Source organism: Zingiber officinale, chromosome 6B (genome assembly GCF_018446385.1).
Source record: "Zingiber officinale cultivar Zhangliang chromosome 6B, Zo_v1.1, whole genome shotgun sequence".
NCBI lineage: Eukaryota > Viridiplantae > Streptophyta > Magnoliopsida > Zingiberales > Zingiberaceae > Zingiber > Zingiber officinale.
In genome coordinates this window covers 100511103-100530336 of record NC_055996.1, presented here as the reverse complement: position 1 = coordinate 100530336, position 19234 = coordinate 100511103, and the positions used below count along the sequence as shown (strand labels likewise).

At 39.2% G+C, this 19234-nt stretch overlaps 1 protein-coding gene across 1 annotated transcript; it reads right to left on the bottom strand.

Moving 5' to 3' along the window:
• Positions 1 to 807: 807 nt before the first annotated feature.
• Positions 808 to 10934, bottom strand: LOC121991287. The gene is made up of 3 exons (XM_042545299.1): positions 9438 to 10934; positions 6213 to 9380; positions 808 to 5660 (listed from the first exon to the last, which is right to left on the bottom strand). Exons 1-3 carry the CDS (start codon positions 10805 to 10807, stop codon positions 4919 to 4921), a joined length of 5280 nt encoding a protein of 1759 aa, XP_042401233.1. The 5' UTR covers positions 10808 to 10934; the 3' UTR covers positions 808 to 4918.
• Positions 10935 to 19234: the final 8300 nt, after the last annotated feature.

Below are 19234 nucleotides of genomic sequence, written 5' to 3'. Positions count from 1 at the left end.
GAATATGTTTAAGGCACCTTCAATATGTTTAAGGCGCCTTCAATATGTTTAAGGCGCCTTCAAGGTTTCTGCTACAGTAATTTTAGCCTCTTTTGTCTCCTTTTCTTCTTCGCTTTGGCTTCCGAAGCTCCGTTCTTTTGGGTGATTTCGGCCAACCGAAATAGGGCTCATTGGTGAGCTCTCTAAATAGATGTCACAAATAAACTCCCAAATTAATATTATGATCGAAAACCCACAACTACACAAGGAAATGTTTTAGTATAAGGCCCGAGTCGACTTTTTCGAGGATTATGCTAGAACGTGCTTATTTTGGATTAAGAACACTCTTTTGGGGGTTTCTAGATATGAAATGGGGGTTTGGTATTAAAATGCAAGAAAAGATCAGAATTGAACTTGCATACAGGCTGTTTATTTCTGCAGAAATGAATTTGTAAACAAACTAAAAATCGAACACTTGAGCCACACTTGCATTAAGTGGAATTCAACCAAATTGCACTGATGAAAACCACAGATTCTAAATAATTCCTAAACAACTTAAGAACTCACCTTGAGTTATCAGAAATTAATCTAAACTGAATGCGCTCCACTAATTAAATTGACCTAAATGGAAACCAAATTGCTGAATTTAACGTAACTAACTGCAGATCAAAATGTGCAAGAGGTAACACCACTTCTAACTCATCACACTAAAAATAATTCTGACTAGTTTATCAGCTAATAGAAGGCCACAACAGAAATGTTTATCTCAGCAAAAGGAAACAACATTGAAGCAATTCTGCTGCACAACAGAGCAAGATAGAATTCCAAAGAACAGAAATAAAAGATCAAATTCGTGCATAAAATAAGACTACAAACAAATCTAAGCTATGAACGAGGAAATTCAGAAACAAAACTTCAAGAACAAGAAATTTAAACTAAGAAATAACTGCAAGAAAAACTAAACATCCCTACACCAAATCTTAAACCAAACTCGTCTTCTCCTTGCAGTCACGCAAGGTTCTGCAGAGAACACTCCAACAGATTCAGAGTGATGATCTCGCACTTGAGGACGAACTCAGATTCACATGAATCAGCTCACAAAGCTTCAACGAGTTCAAGTTTCTCACTGTCGCGTCTGCTGGGTTCACTGTCGCTGAAAACGCGAACTAGACGAAGGGGCTGGAAGGGATAGGAAGCTGTCGGAATTAGACCAGAAGCACCGGAGGACCACCGCCGATAGCTCTGGAGTGGATTGTGAACTAAAATCAGAGAAAGACCCCTGAAATTAGGAAGAAAACGCGCGTCGCAGTAACAGTGCTCCGTCCGCCAAATTCACCCGACGAAGACGAACTGTGCTCAGGAACTAAACGCCCGAAGCTGGAAACCTCACACTGATGAAGACGAGCTTGCTCGAAGATCTGGTAGCAGGGAGGAGCCGCGACCGCACCGTCAAGAAACTGGCACGATGAACAGTAGCGCGAGCTCACTGTTCACCGTGCCAAAATGTTCTTTAAATACCTAGGGTTTTGGCTCATTGAACCCTAAGTTGGTGTAAGGCTCATGTGTGATCTAGCTTGGGTTTAAGCTCCTTGAAATCCATTGGAATCCAGGTTTAATTGATCCCAAAGATGGCCTTGCACTACTCCATTTGGTTGAGTAAACTAAGCCTTCACTTGAATCATGAGTCCTTGTGTACCCTACAAGACCAAATTCACAAAATGAGGAATAAATCACGCATAAGATGGAAAAACATCATAAAGCTCATAAAAACCTTGTTTGGGGAAATATAATCAAAATTGGAATTAAACATGTGCAAATATATAAAGAACACCAAATATTAACCCAAAATTAATATGTTAATTCATAGCTTATCAAATCCCCCACACTTATTCTTGCACGCTTCGTGCAAGTGAGCCCACCAAAATATCAACTAAGATGGTACCTCCTTCTCCTAACTATTCTTGATCATATCTAAAAGAAAGTAAAAGGAAGTTACAAATAAGTATCAAGTTCATAGACTCACACATTCATGACCTCTATTTTTACCTTGGTTCAATACTTAGTAAACTTCATCCATCATGAATAAAATGAAAATGATAGCATTTCTAATCCTCACAAGGTAATTCGAAGTGGCTCTCATCCTAATCTCAATTTTTTTTTTTCAATGGTGGAGATCCCTCAAGCCTCTCATAGCAAAATCACTACCATAAGCTTGCTCCTCATCTAATTTTAACCTCCATCACAGATATTAAGATGCATAATCATGAAAATTCACAACCATTGGAAGGAAGAGCAAATTGAGAAATAATTGAAAGAATTAATGTTAATGGAGCAAAGAAGAAAATAAGTTTCAACTTAAAGTGGAAGACATGGAACTAGAATGCTATGTGATGTTCAATTTCGGCCAAGAATAAAATTTCTGCATTTCTTCTTGTCACTGCATCCTTGTTGCTGATTTGGTTATGCAAACACTCTAATTTGCACTCTTCCTTTTACTCCACTTCATTCCCGGTGTATGAATCTGAAAGTTTGGCACAAAAACAGCACATGACCTGCTACACAAAACTTTTCTGCATTTAAATCAGAATTCAGTTTCTGTTTCAGAAGTTCACTTCTTTTCTCTAAGCATCCTCTTCAGCAATGGTACGAATTCAAGACTCCACCTCTTGTTCTTCAATGGCACAAAAATTTTCAGCTTGGATTTATTTTTTTTTCTCACTGCATTAACAGTCCAAAATATCAAGCTGCAGTTTTGGTTCAATCTTCTTCAGTTTACAGCTTAATCTTCCCTGTTTTGGTATCCAATTCCTTCTCTTAAATCTTGTAAACTCTGGAGAAGAAGGATAACCAATTATCAATACTAAGTGGTAGCTAGGTTTCAGATTTTGCTATGGTCATTAGCCCCTTAAAGTTCATTCTGCACTGCTAGTTTCAGATTTCCTTCAATGCTAGACTTTGTATCAATCTATCATGTTCAGCCACAAAAATTTTCAATACTCCTTCCTCTTGTCTCTACAAACCTTTTACAATGCATATCCAAAGACCTTCCATTTTCTAGCACCCCTGGCTCATCACAATTCTCATTCCAAAATTGGCACAAAACTGTCATTTCTCCTGCAATTCTGCACCTTCTAGCATTCTGCATTGTTTTACTTTCTTTTCTTGCAGCCAACGTTTCCTTTCGTTACATTTGTTCCATTCCCTACTTGACATTCCATTTGTTTCTTCACATTATAAAGCTTCCTCCAAACTTCTTCCTTCCTTGCTATCATTTCCGAAATTTGATACTAATTCTTTTCAAACATGCACAGAATTCCAATTCTTTTCAGAGCTGTCAATTCTGCATCTCATCAAATTCTGAATTTCAGCTTTGAATTCTTGATATCTTCATTTGATGCTACTGCTTACTCAATTCAAGCTTCAACAATTCATTCCCAATGAACTTAACAATCATTATAATCGAATAATAGCTTGGTTCCATCTAATTTCAGCTTATATCAGCACTTAGAAGGTTACCGAAAATTCAAAATTTCAGCAAGTTTCTGCTACCAGAATTCTTCCAGCCGGTTGAGAATGAAGAGGAAATAAACACAATTAGCTGCCAGAAAGAGTTTCACTTCATTCCCAAGGATTTCAAAGCTGATAACGAAAATATTGCACACTCTTGAAATTCTGAAAACTCCATTCTGATCCAGCATTTTCCTCACTGTTAAAGGTACCAATTGATGCCTTTTTCCTTCAAGTTTTCAAGGTAATTGATACTCCATTCAAGTGCTTCGTTGATGAAATAATTGCCACCAATTGAATTTCCTATTAAAGTCCATTTCGATCAGATTTCCCAGCTACGAATGAAGCTACAAATAAACTGAATTCTTGCTGTCCAGATTAAGTTTCTGGATTTTTTTTTTTTTTGTTTTATCTTGCAAATGCCATGACAGCTACAAATGAACTGACTTCTACATTCCAATTAAGCTTCCTTCACTTCGACTATTGCACTCTGATTTTGGTACAAAACTAGTACAGAATTCCCAGATCTGCTCCACTTCTGCATAATTCTGTTCTATAAAAACTAACCATGCATCAGTTCCCGGATTATAATCTGTTCACAAGATTTTCAATCAAGTGTATCAATATTGGAACAATGATACACAGCAATTTTCATCCACTGAACTTACTTAATTCTGCAGAATTCAATTTCTCAATCAAAACATTCTCCACCAAAACAAAAGAACTCAATTTCAATTAAACACCTCCCCCACACTCATTCTTTTGTCCGTCCCGGCCAAAATAAATTCATCACATATCATCCAAGATAACCACATCCAAAGAAGTAAGACATGAGAAAAAAAAAAAACAAAGATATGATGATACATGACAAGAGAAATAGCAAAAATAGGTGAGGGCAATGTGATAATGGAGCAAATTTCATAAAAATGACTCAACGCTGCTCTAATGGTATAAATCAGATTTGAAGCAAGTTCTAGAGTGAAATAAGCTACAAGTGCATCACTCAAACTAGGCTCAAACCTTACTAGGTAAATAAAAGTTATCATACCATTTCATCAATCAAGAATCCATCACTAGTATCAACCTCATGCAATCCTAGAGATCAATCATGCCATAAAGTCTTTAAACAAGATAATCAAATTTAACATCCCTTTTCAAATCCCTTAAAATGATACAAGGAAATGTCAAAAGAAGGAAGTACCATTTATTCCTAAAACAAAGACTAACAAACTCTAAGAAATGGTAACTATCATAAAACCTAAATTCCAAAACTATAACTATGCAAAAATAAAAATTACTAATGTAACTCAAAATTTATTGATGCAAGAAAATTCTAAATGAAACCAAAATTTTACCTAAACAAATAAGAAAACTACCTACACCTAAAATTTATTAATTTGCAAAGAAACAAAAGATAAAGTGAAACTCCCCTCTAACTCGGGTAGATAGCATCAACATGTTCCATTTCCTCCACCACCAAGCCCTTCACTTCTTCATGAAACTTTTTAAGCCTTTGTCCATTAACTTTAAAAATCCGGCCAGTAGACATATCCTGAATCTCAACCACTCCATAAAAGAAAACATTAGTAACACAATAAGGTCCTTCCCATCTAGATCTCAACTTACCTTTAATCAATTTGAGACGAGATCGATATAGAAGTACTTTGTCACCAATTTGAAACTCTTTCACTTCAATTTGTTTGTCATGAAATCTCTTGGCCTTTTCTTTGTAAATCCGTGAGTTCTCAAAGGCTTCCAATCTAATCTCTTCAAGTTCTTGAAGTTGCATCTTTCTTTCTTCTCCAACCGTGTCACTATCAAGGTTGCATGCTTTAACCGCCCAATACGCTCTATGTTCAATCTCCACAGGCAAATGACATGCTTTTCCATATACAATCCTGTAAGGGGACATTCCAATAGGGGTTTTGAAAGCGGTCCTATAAGCCCATAGTGCATCTTCAAGTCTTTTGCTCCAATCCTTTCTATCCGGTCTCACAGTCTTTTCAAGAATTGATTTCACCTCCCTGTTAGACACTTCTGCTTGCCCATTTGTTTGAGGATGATAGGATGTAGAAACTTTATGTGTAACCCCGTACTTATGTAGCAAAGCCTTCATGTGTCTGTTACAAAAATGAGACCCTTGATCACTAATGATCGCCCTGGGTACTCCAAACCTGCAAAATATGTGAGACCTGACAAAACTAACAACAACAGAAGAGTCATCAGTCCGAGTGGGAATGGCCTCCACCCATTTGGAAACATAATCAACTGCCAATAAAATATATGCAAATCCAAAAGAGGTAGGAAATGGACCCATAAAGTCAATACCCCAAACATCAAAAATCTCACAAAATAATATAAATTGCTGAGGCATTTCATTTCTAAGTCCTATGTTCCCAGTTCGTTGACACCTATCACATGATCGATAAAAAGCATAGGCATCACGAAAAAGGGTAGGCCAATACAAACCACATTCTAATATTTTCCTAGCAGTTCTTTGTGGTCCAAAATGTCCTCCACACTCAAAAGAATGACAAAAAGTAAGTACAGACTGAAACTCAGAGTCAGGTATGCATCTCCTAATGATCTGATCACTACAAAATTTCCACAAATAAGGATCATCCCAAACATAGAATTTTGAATCACTTCTTAATTTATCTCTTTGAGCTTTCGAAAATTGTTTGGGATAAACATGTGCAACTAAGAAATTCACTAGATCTGCATACCATGGAGACTCACCCTGCAGCTGTAGAAGCTGCTCATCCCTGAAATCATCATCAATGGTCGAATGGTCCAAGTCTCTTTCAATCCTGCTCAAGTGATCTGCAACCAAGTTCTCCTTCCCGCTCCTATCACGTATCTCTACGTCGAATTCTTGAAGCAGAAGCATCCATTTGATTAATCTAGGCTTTGCATCAGGCTTCTTGAGGAGATACTTCAAAGCTGCATGATCAGAAAAAATAATCACATGAGAACAAAGAAGATATGATCTGAACTTATCTAAAGCAAAAACAATAGAAAGAAGCTCTTTTTCTGTTGTTGTGTAGTTTGCTTGAGATGAATCCAAAGTCTTGGAAGCATAGCAAATAACATGGGGTGCTCCATCCACTCTCTGTGCTAGTACAGCTCCCACTGCATAATCTGAAGCATCACACATCAACTCAAAAGGTAAGGACCAGTCTGGGGGTCCGATAATAGGTGCTGAAGTAAGAGCCTCCTTCAATCTGTCAAAAGCCTCCATACACCTCTGATCAAAATCAAAAACGACATCCTTCTGAAGTAGCTGAGATAATGGCAGAGCAATCTTACTGAAGTCCCTAATAAATCTCCTGTAGAATCCTGCATGTCCAAGAAAAGCTCGCACCTCCCGCACGCATGCGGGGTAAGATAAAGAAGATATAGCGCTAACTTTAGCAGGATCTACTTCAATACCCTTCCTAGAGACTATATGACCTAAAACAATGCCATGCTCTACCATAAAGTGACACTTTTCAAAATTCAAAACCAAATCCGTGTCGATACATCTACTCAAAACTCTAGACAAGTTATCCAAACATACATCAAAAGATGAGCCATAAATAGAAAAATCATCCATGAAAACTTCCATGCAATGCTCTAATAAATCACCAAAAATACTCACCATGCATCGCTGAAAAGTACCTGGAGCATTGCACAAACCAAATGGCATCCTACGATACGCGAATGTCCCAAAAGGGCAAGTGAAGGTCGTCTTCTCCTGGTCCTCTGGGTCGATGCAAATCTGAAAATAACCAGTGTACCCATCAAGAAAATAATAATGGGATTTACCTGCCAGTCTCTCCAACATCTGATCAATAAAAGGAAGTGGATAATGATCCTTTCGGCTTGCTTGGTTCAGCCTCCTATAGTCCACGCATACTCTCCAAGAATTCTTCACTCTCGTGGGCACCAGTTCGTTCTCTTCATTAGCTACCACTGTCACCCCTGACTTCTTCGGAACCACATGGATGGGACTGACCCATTTACTGTCAGAAATCGGATAAATAATGCCTGCCTGTAAGAGTCTAGTCACCTCCTTCTTTACCACATCCAAGATCAAAGGGTTCAGTCGTCTTTGTGGCTGTCTCACTGGCCGCACATCCTCCTCTAAGTGAATCTTATGCATACAAATGGAAGGACTAATCCCAGGAATGTCCGCCAAAGTCCATCCAATGGCCTTCCTATGCTGTCTCAAAATCTCTAATAATCTCTCCTCCTGATCTGGTTCCAAATTCTGAGCTATGATGACAGGTAGCTGCTGATTTTCTCCCAAATATGCATATTTCAGATGTTGGGGCAATGGTTTCAACTCCTCTTGTGTCTGCTCCATAATAGGTGATCCTAGGGGTAATGCTGCTGAACAATCCCCTACACATACCTCTTCCTCTCTGAGCGATCCTAGGGGTAATGCTTCTCCTAAGCAATCCCCTACGCATTCACTTGAATTGACATCAGATTCCACATCTAAAACATCTTCCAATAATGCAACAAATTCATTCACTGTACCAAAATCAGAAATCTCTAAGTCTGAATCAATCTCTGACAAGAACTCCATGCCATCCAGCTCCTCTGAGATATCCACGCTAAGAATAGAATGATCCTCTCTAGGATGCTTCATAGCCTCAAAAATGCTGAATCTAACCACTGTGTCTCCTATCTCCATAGAAAGAGTTCCAGCATGCACATCAATCTTCGTTCTAGCAGTCTTCAAGAATGGACGTCCAAGAATAAGCGGAGCCCTGTTTGCAAGCACATCAACCTCCATGTCTAAGATGTAAAAATCTGCAGGAAAAATTAACTCCCTCACTTTTACTAATACATCTTCTATCACTCCAGCTGGGTGTGCTTGACTACGGTTGGCCAACTGAATCACTACACCTGTAGGCTGCAAAGGTCCAATTCTTAATGACTGAAAAACTGATTTAGGCATCACATTAATAGAAGCTCCAAGATCTAACATCGCATCCTCAAAAATACAATCTCCTATAACACAAGGCACGGTGAAAACTCCTGGATCTTCACACTTCTGAGGAACTGGCTGAAGTAATGCTGAAACATTCTTTCCCATACTTATCAATTCATTCCCCTTTAATTTCTTTTTGTGCACACAAAGATCCTTGAGAAATTTGGCATATTTCGGAATTTGTTTGATCATGGTAAGCAAAGGCACATTCACTTCAACCTTGCTGAATAATTTCACCAATTCTTGATATTCCCTAGCCTTTTCTTCCTCCATTTCTTTTCTTGGTTGTACACTTCTTTGAGGGAAAGGTAACGAAGTGGAATGCTCGGCTTCTTGCTGGTTAAAAGTTCTGTCCCGATTCTGTGGAGAATTTTCCAGATTCTGTGCTGAATTTGGAGCTGAATTTGAATCTGCTGTTGGAGTAAATTCCAAGCCGAAATCTGCTCCATCAATTTGATCAGAATCTGAAACTTCTGGTTGATTGAAATGTTGTTGATCAAATCCAGTAATCCCATTCTGTGCTGAATCTGGCTGCTCTGAATTTGCTGGAAAATTCTGGAAATTTTGTGAACTTGAAGCTGCAAATGGCCTGGAAATATTCCGCTGTGCTCCTACTGTAAAATTCGGATTTGGGTCTAAAATTGTTTTACCACTTCGAAGAGTTAATGCACTCACATTTCCCTTAGGATTTGGAGTCGGTTGTGAAGGCAATTGTCCAGATCCTTGATTCTGCATTTGATTAATGTTGCTAGCAAGCTGCCCAATCTGCCTTTCAATGTTTTGCAATGCTGTATCAGTCCTCTGCTGATGTTGCTGCTGTTGCATCATTTGCTGTTGCTGTTGTAACACTTGCTGCATCAAATCCTCAATTTTTGAGTTGCTAAAGTTCTGCTGAGGTTGCATTGATCTTGGGCTTGTAGAAGAAGGTAGTGCAAGCTGAGATTGGTGTTGATTCGCACTGCTTGGCTGCTAGAAATTCTGCACAGGTTGCTGAATTTGCTGGAAATGGTTTTGCTGATTCTGTGCATTCTGAAATTGTGGCTGAAATGCAACATTCGAATGCTGAAAATTCTGGAATGGTTGAAATTGCTGATTTTGGTTGAAGTTTTGCTGAAATTGTGGCTGCTGGAAGTGTTGATTTTGCTGAGAATGAACTGCTGGATGGTTCTGGAAATAATGTTGATTCTGCTGATGCTGAAATGATGGCTGTCCAATCTGATTTTGTGTTGGCTGCTGATAAAATGTGTTCCCATACCTCAAATTAGGATGATCCCTCCATCCCGGATTATAAGTTGAAGAGTTGGGATCATACTTGTGTTGCTGAAATTGAGGTCTTGAAATGGCTGCAACGGATTCATCTTGATGGAGATTAGGACAATGATCTGAAGAATGATCTTGGCTTGAACAAATTCCACACAACTTCATCATTGGTAAAGGAAAATTGGAAACATGACTTGAATTTTGCAACGCCATTTGCTTCACTAGAGAGGTCAATTCTTGCAAATTGTTTCTGATTTCTTGTTGCTCATTCGAAACCAAATGAGTTTCATTAACCACTCTAGTCCCAAGAGCTCTACTCCCAAATTGCTGTGAATTTTCTGCCATATTTGAAATCAACTCTCTTGCTTGATTTGGAGTCTTATTCACCAAGGCTCCTCCAGCTGCTGCATCTATCATGCTCATATCCATAGGAAGTAGACCCTCATAGAAATATTGAACAAGGAGCTGGTCACTAATTTGATGTTGTGGATAACTCGAACACAGCTTCTTGAATCTCTCCCAATAATCATAAAGAGTCTCTCCCACTACTTGCTGAATACCACAAATGCTCTTCCTGATAGTTGCAGTCCTAGAAGCTGGGAAAAATTTCTCCAAAAATGCTTTCTTCATATCAATCCAACTAGTAATGTATCCAGCTGGAAGGCAATATAACCAGTCCTTTGCTGCTCCTGTCAAAGAGAATGGAAAAGCCCTCAACTTAATGTCTTCTTCTGAAATCCCTTGTGGTTTCATGGTAGAACAAACCACATGGAACTCATGTAGATGGCGGTTGGGATCCTCTCCTGATAACCCTTGAAATTTGGGAAGCAGATGAATAAGTCCTGATCTAAGTTCAAAATCTCCTGCCAAGTCTGGATAAGTGATGCATGAGTACTTATAAGCCACATCTGGTGCTGCAAGTTCTTTCATAGTTCGATCCCCTTCTGTTATCTGATTATCCATCTCTGAAATTCTGCTCTCACAAGTTGCTGCTGACCTAGCTTGTCTCCTTAAAGCCCAAAAGGTTCTCTCAATCTTCGGGTCAAGTTCAAGTAATGTTGCAAAGGAAGACCTAGTCATGCAAGCCAATAAACAATCAAAATTCAGTAGATATTCAATAAAATCAGAAAAATCAGCAAACTAAAGCTGAGAAAATTATTCACAATCCAAAACAAACAAACAATTCTAGCAAAATTTTAGTTCCCCGGCAACGACGCCAAAATTTGGTGAGCTCTCTAAATAGATGTCACAAATAAACTCCCAAATTAATATTATGATCGAAAACCCACAACTACACAAGGAAATGTTTTAGTATAAGGCCCGAGTCGACTTTTTCGAGGATTATGCTAGAACGTGCTTGTTTTGGATTAAGAACACTCTTTTGGGGTTTTCTAGATATGAAATGGGGGTTTGGTATTAAAATGCAAGAAAAGATCAGAATTGAACTTGCATACAGGCTGTTTATTTCTGCAGAAATGAATTTGTAAACAAACTAAAAATCGAACACTTGAGCCACACTTGCATTAAGTGGAATTCAACCAAATTGCACTGATGAAAACCACAGATTCTAAATAATTCCTAAACAACTTAAGAACTCACCTTGAGTTATCAGAAATTAATCTAAACTGAATGCGCTCCACTAATTAAATTGACCTAAATGGAAACCAAATTGCTGAATTTAACGTAACTAATTGCAGATCAAAATGTGCAAGAGGTAACACCACTTCTAACTCATCACACTAAAAATAATTCTGACTAGTTTATCAGCTAATAGAAGGCCACAACAGAAATGTTTATCTCAGCAAAAGGAAACAACATTGAAGCAATTCTGCTGCACAACAGAGCAAGATAGAATTCCAAAGAACAGAAATAAAAGATCAAATTCGTGCATAAAATAAGACTACAAACAAATCTAAGCTATGAACGAGGAAATTCAGAAACAAAACTTCAAGAACAAGAAATTTAAACTAAGAAATAACTGCAAGAAAAACTAAACATCCCTACACCAAATCTTAAACCAAACTCGTCTTCTCCTTGCAGTCACGCAAGGTTCTGCAGAGAACACTCCAACAGATTCAGAGTGATGATCTCGCACTTGAGGACGAACTCAGATTCACATGAATCAGCTCACAAAGCTTCAACGAGTTCAAGTTTCTCACTGTCGCGTCTGCTGGGTTCACTGTCGCTGAAAACGCGAACTAGACGAAGGGGCTGGAAGGGATAGGAAGCTGTCGGAATTAGACCAGAAGCACCGGAGGACCACCGCCGATAGCTCTGGAGTGGATTGTGAACTAAAATCAGAGAAAGACCCCTGAAATTAGGAAGAAAACGCGCGTCGCAGTAACAGTGCTCCGTCCGCCAAATTCACCCGACGAAGACGAACTGTGCTCAGGAACTAAACGCCCGAAGCTGGAAACCTCACACTGATGAAGACGAGCTTGCTCGAAGATCTGGTAGCAGGGAGGAGCCGCGACCGCACCGTCAAGAAACTGGCACGATGAACAGTAGCGCGAGCTCACTGTTCACCGTGCCAAAATGTTCTTTAAATACCTAGGGTTTTGGCTCATTGAACCCTAAGTTGGTGTAAGGCTCATGTGTGATCTAGCTTGGGTTTAAGCTCCTTGAAATCCATTGGAATCCAGGTTTAATTGAGCCCAAAGATGGCCTTGCACTACTCCATTTGGTTGAGTAAACTAAGCCTTCACTTGAATCATGAGTCCTTGTGTACCCTACAAGACCAAATTCACAAAATGAGGAATAAATCACGCATAAGATGGAAAAACATCATAAAGCTCATAAAAACCTTGTTTGGGGAAATATAATCAAAATTGGAATTAAACATGTGCAAATATATAAAGAACACCAAATATTAACCCAAAATTAATATGTTAATTCATAGCTTATCACTCATCCGAACCCAATTTCTGGCCTTCTCCTCGAGCATCCTTCCGTCCCGACTTAATGTCCCTCGAACGCCGCACACGCTCTTCACGCCCACCGGAGTACTCTTCCGCAGCTCTCTCGTCCTTTGGACGCACCGAGCCCGTCGGCTCCCTTCCCGTGTCGTCCTTCACGCTAGCTGCATCTTCCGCTCGACTTCCTGTGCTCTTAAGCTCCTGCACACTCAGACACAGGGATCAAACACAGCAGGACCTAACCAACTTGGTTGATCATATCAAAACTACCACGGGGTCCAGCAATCTCCCCCTTTTTGATGTGCATCAACCCAAGTTAAGTTAGGGTTAAAATAGACACAAATAGTAATTTTAAAGGAAATTACTAAACTAACATAATTGTGCATAAATTTGCAATAAATAAATTGCAACACAGTTTAGAAAAAATATTAAATTTCAATTTTCCTAACTCCCCCTAAACTTGTACTTTTCTCTCCCCCTTTGATCACAGCAAAAATGGGGTCCTAATTAGAGGGAACTTAAAAAAAATTCTAAGTAAATGAATTTTCAAACAGAACTTTCCAGAAAAAATATTCCTACCAATGAATTTATAAACAAAATTTTCAAAAATGTTTGATTAAACTTTCAAAACATTATTTAATTCTAATTTTTAAATGCTTTTACAGAAAGTTAATTAAACTTTTCATTTCAATATTTCAGCTTCCAGGTCGTGGTGAGGCACTAGACCTTCTTGGTTATTGGAGCAACAACCACTTCCTTGACAAAGCTTTATAAAGAAATTTACTGTTTAATTTTCTTCTCTGAGAATGCTAAGTCTAATATTTTAACTAAGATCAAATATTATGATTTTTAAATTTCCATTTTAACTTCTCATAAGTTCTTAATTCACAGTTTTTTAGAATTATGACAAAAAATATTGAGCATGCAAAAAATTGTACATTTTCTATTGTTAGTTTGTCAAAATCTTTTAATTGATAAATTGTGTCTTTTAACTCAATATTCTTTAATAGTTTTTTAGTTTTTAATTTAAAATATTCTTTCGATGAAATAATTTGTAATTCACGAAAACCTTTCGGTAATATTTCAATTGAAATAATTAATTTGCCAAGAGGTGGAGACCATACCTGACTTACCTTGTCGGCGGTTGATTCTCCCCCTGTTGAGTTATTTTCGTCTTCTGATGTTTCTCCCCCTTCATCGATGCTCATTTGTGATGAGCATTCTAGGTCTTCAAGATGGAGTTCAGTTACTGGTTCTGTCTCGGCACTTACCTCAGTTTCAGACTCTTCTGACGTCGGATCAGTGTCCATCGAGGAGTCGGATTCAACTTCAATTTGTTCTTCGTGGAGTTTTAAGAACTTTTCCCAAAGTTCTTTTGCGCTATTGTACTCTCCGACTTTGTCGAGATCTTTATTTGGTATTGTGGTTAGAAGATGAAATTCAGCCCATGCATTTGCCATAAACTCGTCACGTTGCTTCTCGTTCCAGAGGTATTTCTTGAGCTCTTCTCCGTTTGCTTTCTTTGGTGCTTTATAACCAGATTTCATTATTAAATAAATAGAAAAATCAGAGTTAAGGTATACCTCCATATTTTGCTTCCATGAAGCAAACTCCCCCTCGAATACAGGTGGGTAGTCACTGTCTCTGGCCATCGTTTTGATCGTTGTGCGTCAGTCGGCGATTAGTCCTTCTGAGCGGTCTGACTCTGATACCAATTGTAGGTGCAGCGGAGGCCGGCAAGAGGGGGGGGTGAATTGTTGTAAACAAAAAATAAAATATACCCTCCTCGTACTTTCAACTCAATTAGTGCAATAGTGATAAATTAATAAAGCAATACGAAAATCTAGAAAGACAGAGAAGACCGGGAGTTAACCTGGTTACAACCAAGACGGTTGTTAATCCAGGGCAATGAAGAGCTCAGTAGAAAAATTCTCCTTCTCTGAAGGCGGAGAAGCCTTTTACACTTTGGAAGCTTAGAACTATTGCTAGGAATGGCTACACAATGATTGCTTGAGTTGTTGTGACTTTCCTAGCTCCAGGGGCCTTTATATAGGTCCTGGAAATCTTATCCCGAAAGTCCAAGGCGTCTCCAACAAGGTTCAAGGCGCCTCCAGCTCGGTCAGCGGATAAAACTTTATCCGCAGCGCAAACGGTCAAACTGACCTGGCTCAAGGCGCCTTAAACAAGCCCTTCAAGGTGCCTTCAATGTTGAAGGCACCTTGAATATGTTTAAGGCACCTTCAATATGTTTAAGGCGCCTTCAAGGTTTCTGCTACAATAATTTCAACCTTTTTTTGTCTCCTTTTCTTCTTCACTTTGGCTTCCGAAGCTCCGTTCTTTTGGGTGATTTCGGCCAACCGAAATAGGGCTCACCCGAACTCAATTTCTAGCCTTCTCCTCGAGCAGCCTTCCGTCCCGATTTAACGCCCCTCGAACGTCGTGCACGCTCTTCATGCCCACCGGAGTACTCTTCCGCATCTCTCTCGTCCTTCGGACGCACCGAGCCCGTCGGCTCTCTTCCCGTGCCGTCCTTCACGCTAGCTGCGTCTTCCACTCGACTTCCTGTGCTCCTAAGCTCCTGCACACTCAGACATAGGGATCAAACACAGCAGGACCTAACCAACTTGGTTGATCACATCAAAACTACCACAGGGTCCAACAGCTTGGAATGTCTTTTGTAGGTTTCTTCTTCTCAGGAAAGTCCTATCAATCTTTGAATCAAATGGTAGGAACTGTCTTGAAAGGTTAGCTCTTCGCATGCAAAAATAAAATATGGACTAAAATGCATAATGTAAAGAAAAATAAGAGTAAAATTATTTATCTCTAAATGCGAATGAAAGTAAAAAATAAAGGAAAAAAACAAAGTCTAGTCTAATCTAGTATGACTATCACCAATGTTATAGACGCAGTCTCCGGCAATAACACCAAAAACTTGTTACGATTCCGCAAGTGAACGGATTCATCGTCAGTAATATAAAAGATTGTCAAACTCACAAGGATTGGTTATAAGCACTGGTGACGACACACTTAGGATGAGCTACACTATCGATGGTTGTAAGTAATCTAAGAAAAGAGATCGGAGAGCGGGGAATGAGAAATAGCAACAAGAGGGAATCAACCTGGTTAATGAAGAGTTCTAGGAGTTCAGTTTCATTATGGTGGTATTGATGTGTCTCATACTATCCTATACTCATTGTCCATCGGCATGCATTCGCCGGAAGCTAAAGCAACTATCCTTGAGCACCAGACAAAGACAATCCCTACGAAATCCTGTTACGGTTAACCCCTGTCACTAGGGCGCCTCGGTAGATCACAAGGGCACGACTCTCACTGATGTTATCAAAGGTAGAATTTAGAAGCTAGGTTTGGTCTCTTACTTCTTTGCGAAGGAGTCACCTCTCCTTTCGAGAAAATACCCTAGATGTCCGTGAACAGGTTACCCCTATCACTAGGGCCCCTCGGGTGTACGATCTAAGGTGTTCCCTCTACGAGGTTGGCAATTCCTGCACAATCAATCAACACGACAAAGAGATCGAGGAATCGAAACAAAGCAAACGAAATCATCCAATGAATATAAACGTAATATGAGTTTTACATCAAACCAATCCACAATTACTCCCTCATCCTAGAACAAAGACTCTACTCCATAGACGCTAGAGAAGAAACCCGAAGACATGGTGAATATAAACATACAATCCTCAAAAACGAATAGAGAAAGAAGAAGTATGTTTATCCAATGACGATGAGTGATCTTCGGATCCAATTCTTTGCTTATGGAGTTGAGGTGGTGATGGACAACAACCTTATTATTCTGATAGGAGATCCGGGTGAGTACAGCTTCTCCCATTTCCTTCAGTTTTGCATTTTCCATTATTATTTTAGGAGACTATAGCACTGCACGCATAATTGTTACTATTAGTTATTTCTTACTATGCATGTCAACTTGGTATCCGCTGAGTGTCGGACTCACCCCATTGATTATTACCATTTCAGGTTGAAGCTGTCAGGAGGTTCTAGTCGCTAATCCCCACCCTGAGTCACGACGGTTTTCTACCTTTGGACTTGTGGTTTCCTTGATATATATTTTTTATATATTTGTGATGTATAACTGTACTCGTTGATTTTTATCGAGTTTTGATCTACTGCCTTGTTTTCAGCTGCATTGAATTTTTGTTGTGGGTTTAAGTTTTTCGTCGTATTAGTGGAGTAGGTTTTATTTAAATAAACTGCGTGGTTATGTCAGCTAGAGGCTGAGTTAATATAAACTGCGTGGATTGTTAGTTATTTTTATTGTTATTGTTCCGACCGTGTTGGCCGAGGTTTATGTGGCCCTGAGAGCTTTGTAGTAATGTTTCATATTGTCACTGGTACAGGGGAGATGCTGTCGAAATTTCCTCGGTAGGGACTCTCGGGGGCGTGACAATTTATTTGGTATCAGAGCGAGGTTTACGATGCCTGTTTTTCATGTTTTGGATTTTCGAGTTAATCTGATACCAATTTATTTGGTATCAGAGCGAGGTTTACGATGCCTGTTTTTCGTGTTCTGAATTTTTGAGTTAATCTGATACCAATTTATTTGGTATCAGAGCAAGGTTTACGATGCCTATTTTTCGTATTCTGGATTTTTGAGTTAATCTGATACCTATTTTTTTGGTATCAGAGCAGGTTTACGATGCTTGTTTTTCGTGTTATGGATTTTCTAGTTAATCTGATACCAATTTATTTGGTATCAGAGTGAGGTTTTGCGAGTCAATATGGGTATTTTGTTGATTTATACGAATTTCTGTTGATTTTTTTTATGTTTCAAAATTTCGAGGTATTATTTGACCTTGTCAAGGAAAGGACATTTTTGGGGGACTTGGCAGCGACAGAATATCTCCAGACGACAAATAAGTAAAATGATTAATTTTATAATTTTGGTACTGTATTAATATCTGGGTTATAATTTAACAGATATGAGGCGAAATGCACATATTCCCGTGCCGAGACGTGGTGCAAGACGACCACGCAAAAGGACGTTGGAATCCTTGGCAGCAAAGTCGCCAGAGACAGCTATGGGAGTTGAGTATGTCGATCAGGGACAGACTCTTTATGGTGCTGCATGCGCGTCGGGCTCTGGTGTCGGCCTTTTTGCATGTCACAAGGCGCTCCAAATTAATAAAGATTGGAACCCATTTAAGCTAAAGAAAATGCGTGTAGTAAGGAGTCCCAAGTCGTATTTTTCCAAGGATAACTAATATGTGTGTGTATTCTAGAATTGGTTCCAATCAAAAATCTAATTTAACTTGAATACATCTAATCTCGAAAAGTGCATTAGAACAATTTAAAATGGCTCAAAGAAATGTGTTTCTTATCCAAACATTTTCCACTTCATCTCAATACATTAGGATCAATTTAGTATCAATGAATCAAATTCTTCCACTAACAAATTATCCAATCTCACACATGATCAGCAACATATAACTGAGGTAAACAATCCGAATATCAAGTTAATCATTCAACAATAAGCTCCATCTCAGTTTCACAAATTGAATGCAGAAAATAAAGATTAGCTAACTAAATTACCGAAACTAGAAAACTTATGTTAATTCAAACCTCTAATTCCAAACTAAAACTAAATTACAAACTAATTGGTTAGCTTAATAACATTCAGATTGCAAAAGTTCAACAAATTCGGAATTGCAAGTAAGAACATCAGGATTGGGTTTTGCAGCAAGAAATTCAGAAAGGAATTGCAATAAGTTGAAACAAGAAGCAATGATAAGGAAGATGAATCAGATCTGATGATCTGAGCAAGTTCAAAACAAATCTATAAGACAAAATAAAGACAAAACAAAAACCCTAAACATTCCACAATTCAAATCCAAGCTCAACTCCTCCAATCTGCCGTAAACCAGAAATGCTCTCGGAACCCCTATAAGCATTCAACAACAATCAAACAAGCTTCTAGCTATTTCCATAGGGCACTCACAGCTCACGGAAACCTCCGTTCAAGCTCCATCCATCTGGAAACCTCATCGGCCAAAAAAAAGAGCATGAATCTGTGAATTTGCAAACCGGATCGAATTGGCCACATCGTCCAAGTATTGCTGTGAAATGGAGATTGGAAAGAAATCAGTTGCTTCCAGGAGACCTCCCTTAAGCATCTGATGGATGCGAATACGCCGATCTGGAAACCTCCTCAACCGGGTATGCGGCGGCGGAACAGACTCAAAATCGCCATCTGGAGACCTCCTTCAAGCTCTCTGATCACCGGAAGATGAACGCCGGCAGCTGGATGATTGTTGTCGTTGAAGAAGAAGAAGCACCGGATCTGGAAATCGGAATGGGAGCGTCGGCGTCGCGCGAAGAAGAAGACGACACTGTAGCTCAAAATCGCGAACCGAGCTCAGCTGCACTGTAGCTTCTCACGAAGCTTTTAAACCTCCTCAAAACTGATCGGACGGCTGAGAATGATCAAGACTTAATCAACGGTGAAAATAGCCCAAAATCTGATATGAAGGTACTGATCTTGCTCTAGGGTCTGGATCTACTCTCCCTTAAGTCGGATCGACCAGATCATCACTGGACGGCCCAGATCTGCCCTATCTTC

Coding starts and splice junctions, on each gene's coding strand:
- LOC121991287 (XM_042545299.1), bottom strand. CDS start 10,807: ATGACTAGGTCTTCCTTTGCAACATTACTTGAACTTGACCCGAAGATT. Junction 9,381..9,437: donor CAACCTGTGCAGAATTTCTA/GCAGCCAAGCAG, acceptor TTCTTCTACAAG/CCCAAGATCAATGCAACCTC. Junction 5,661..6,212: donor CTGCAGGGTGAGTCTCCATG/GTATGCAGATCT, acceptor CATATTTTGCAG/GTTTGGAGTACCCAGGGCGA.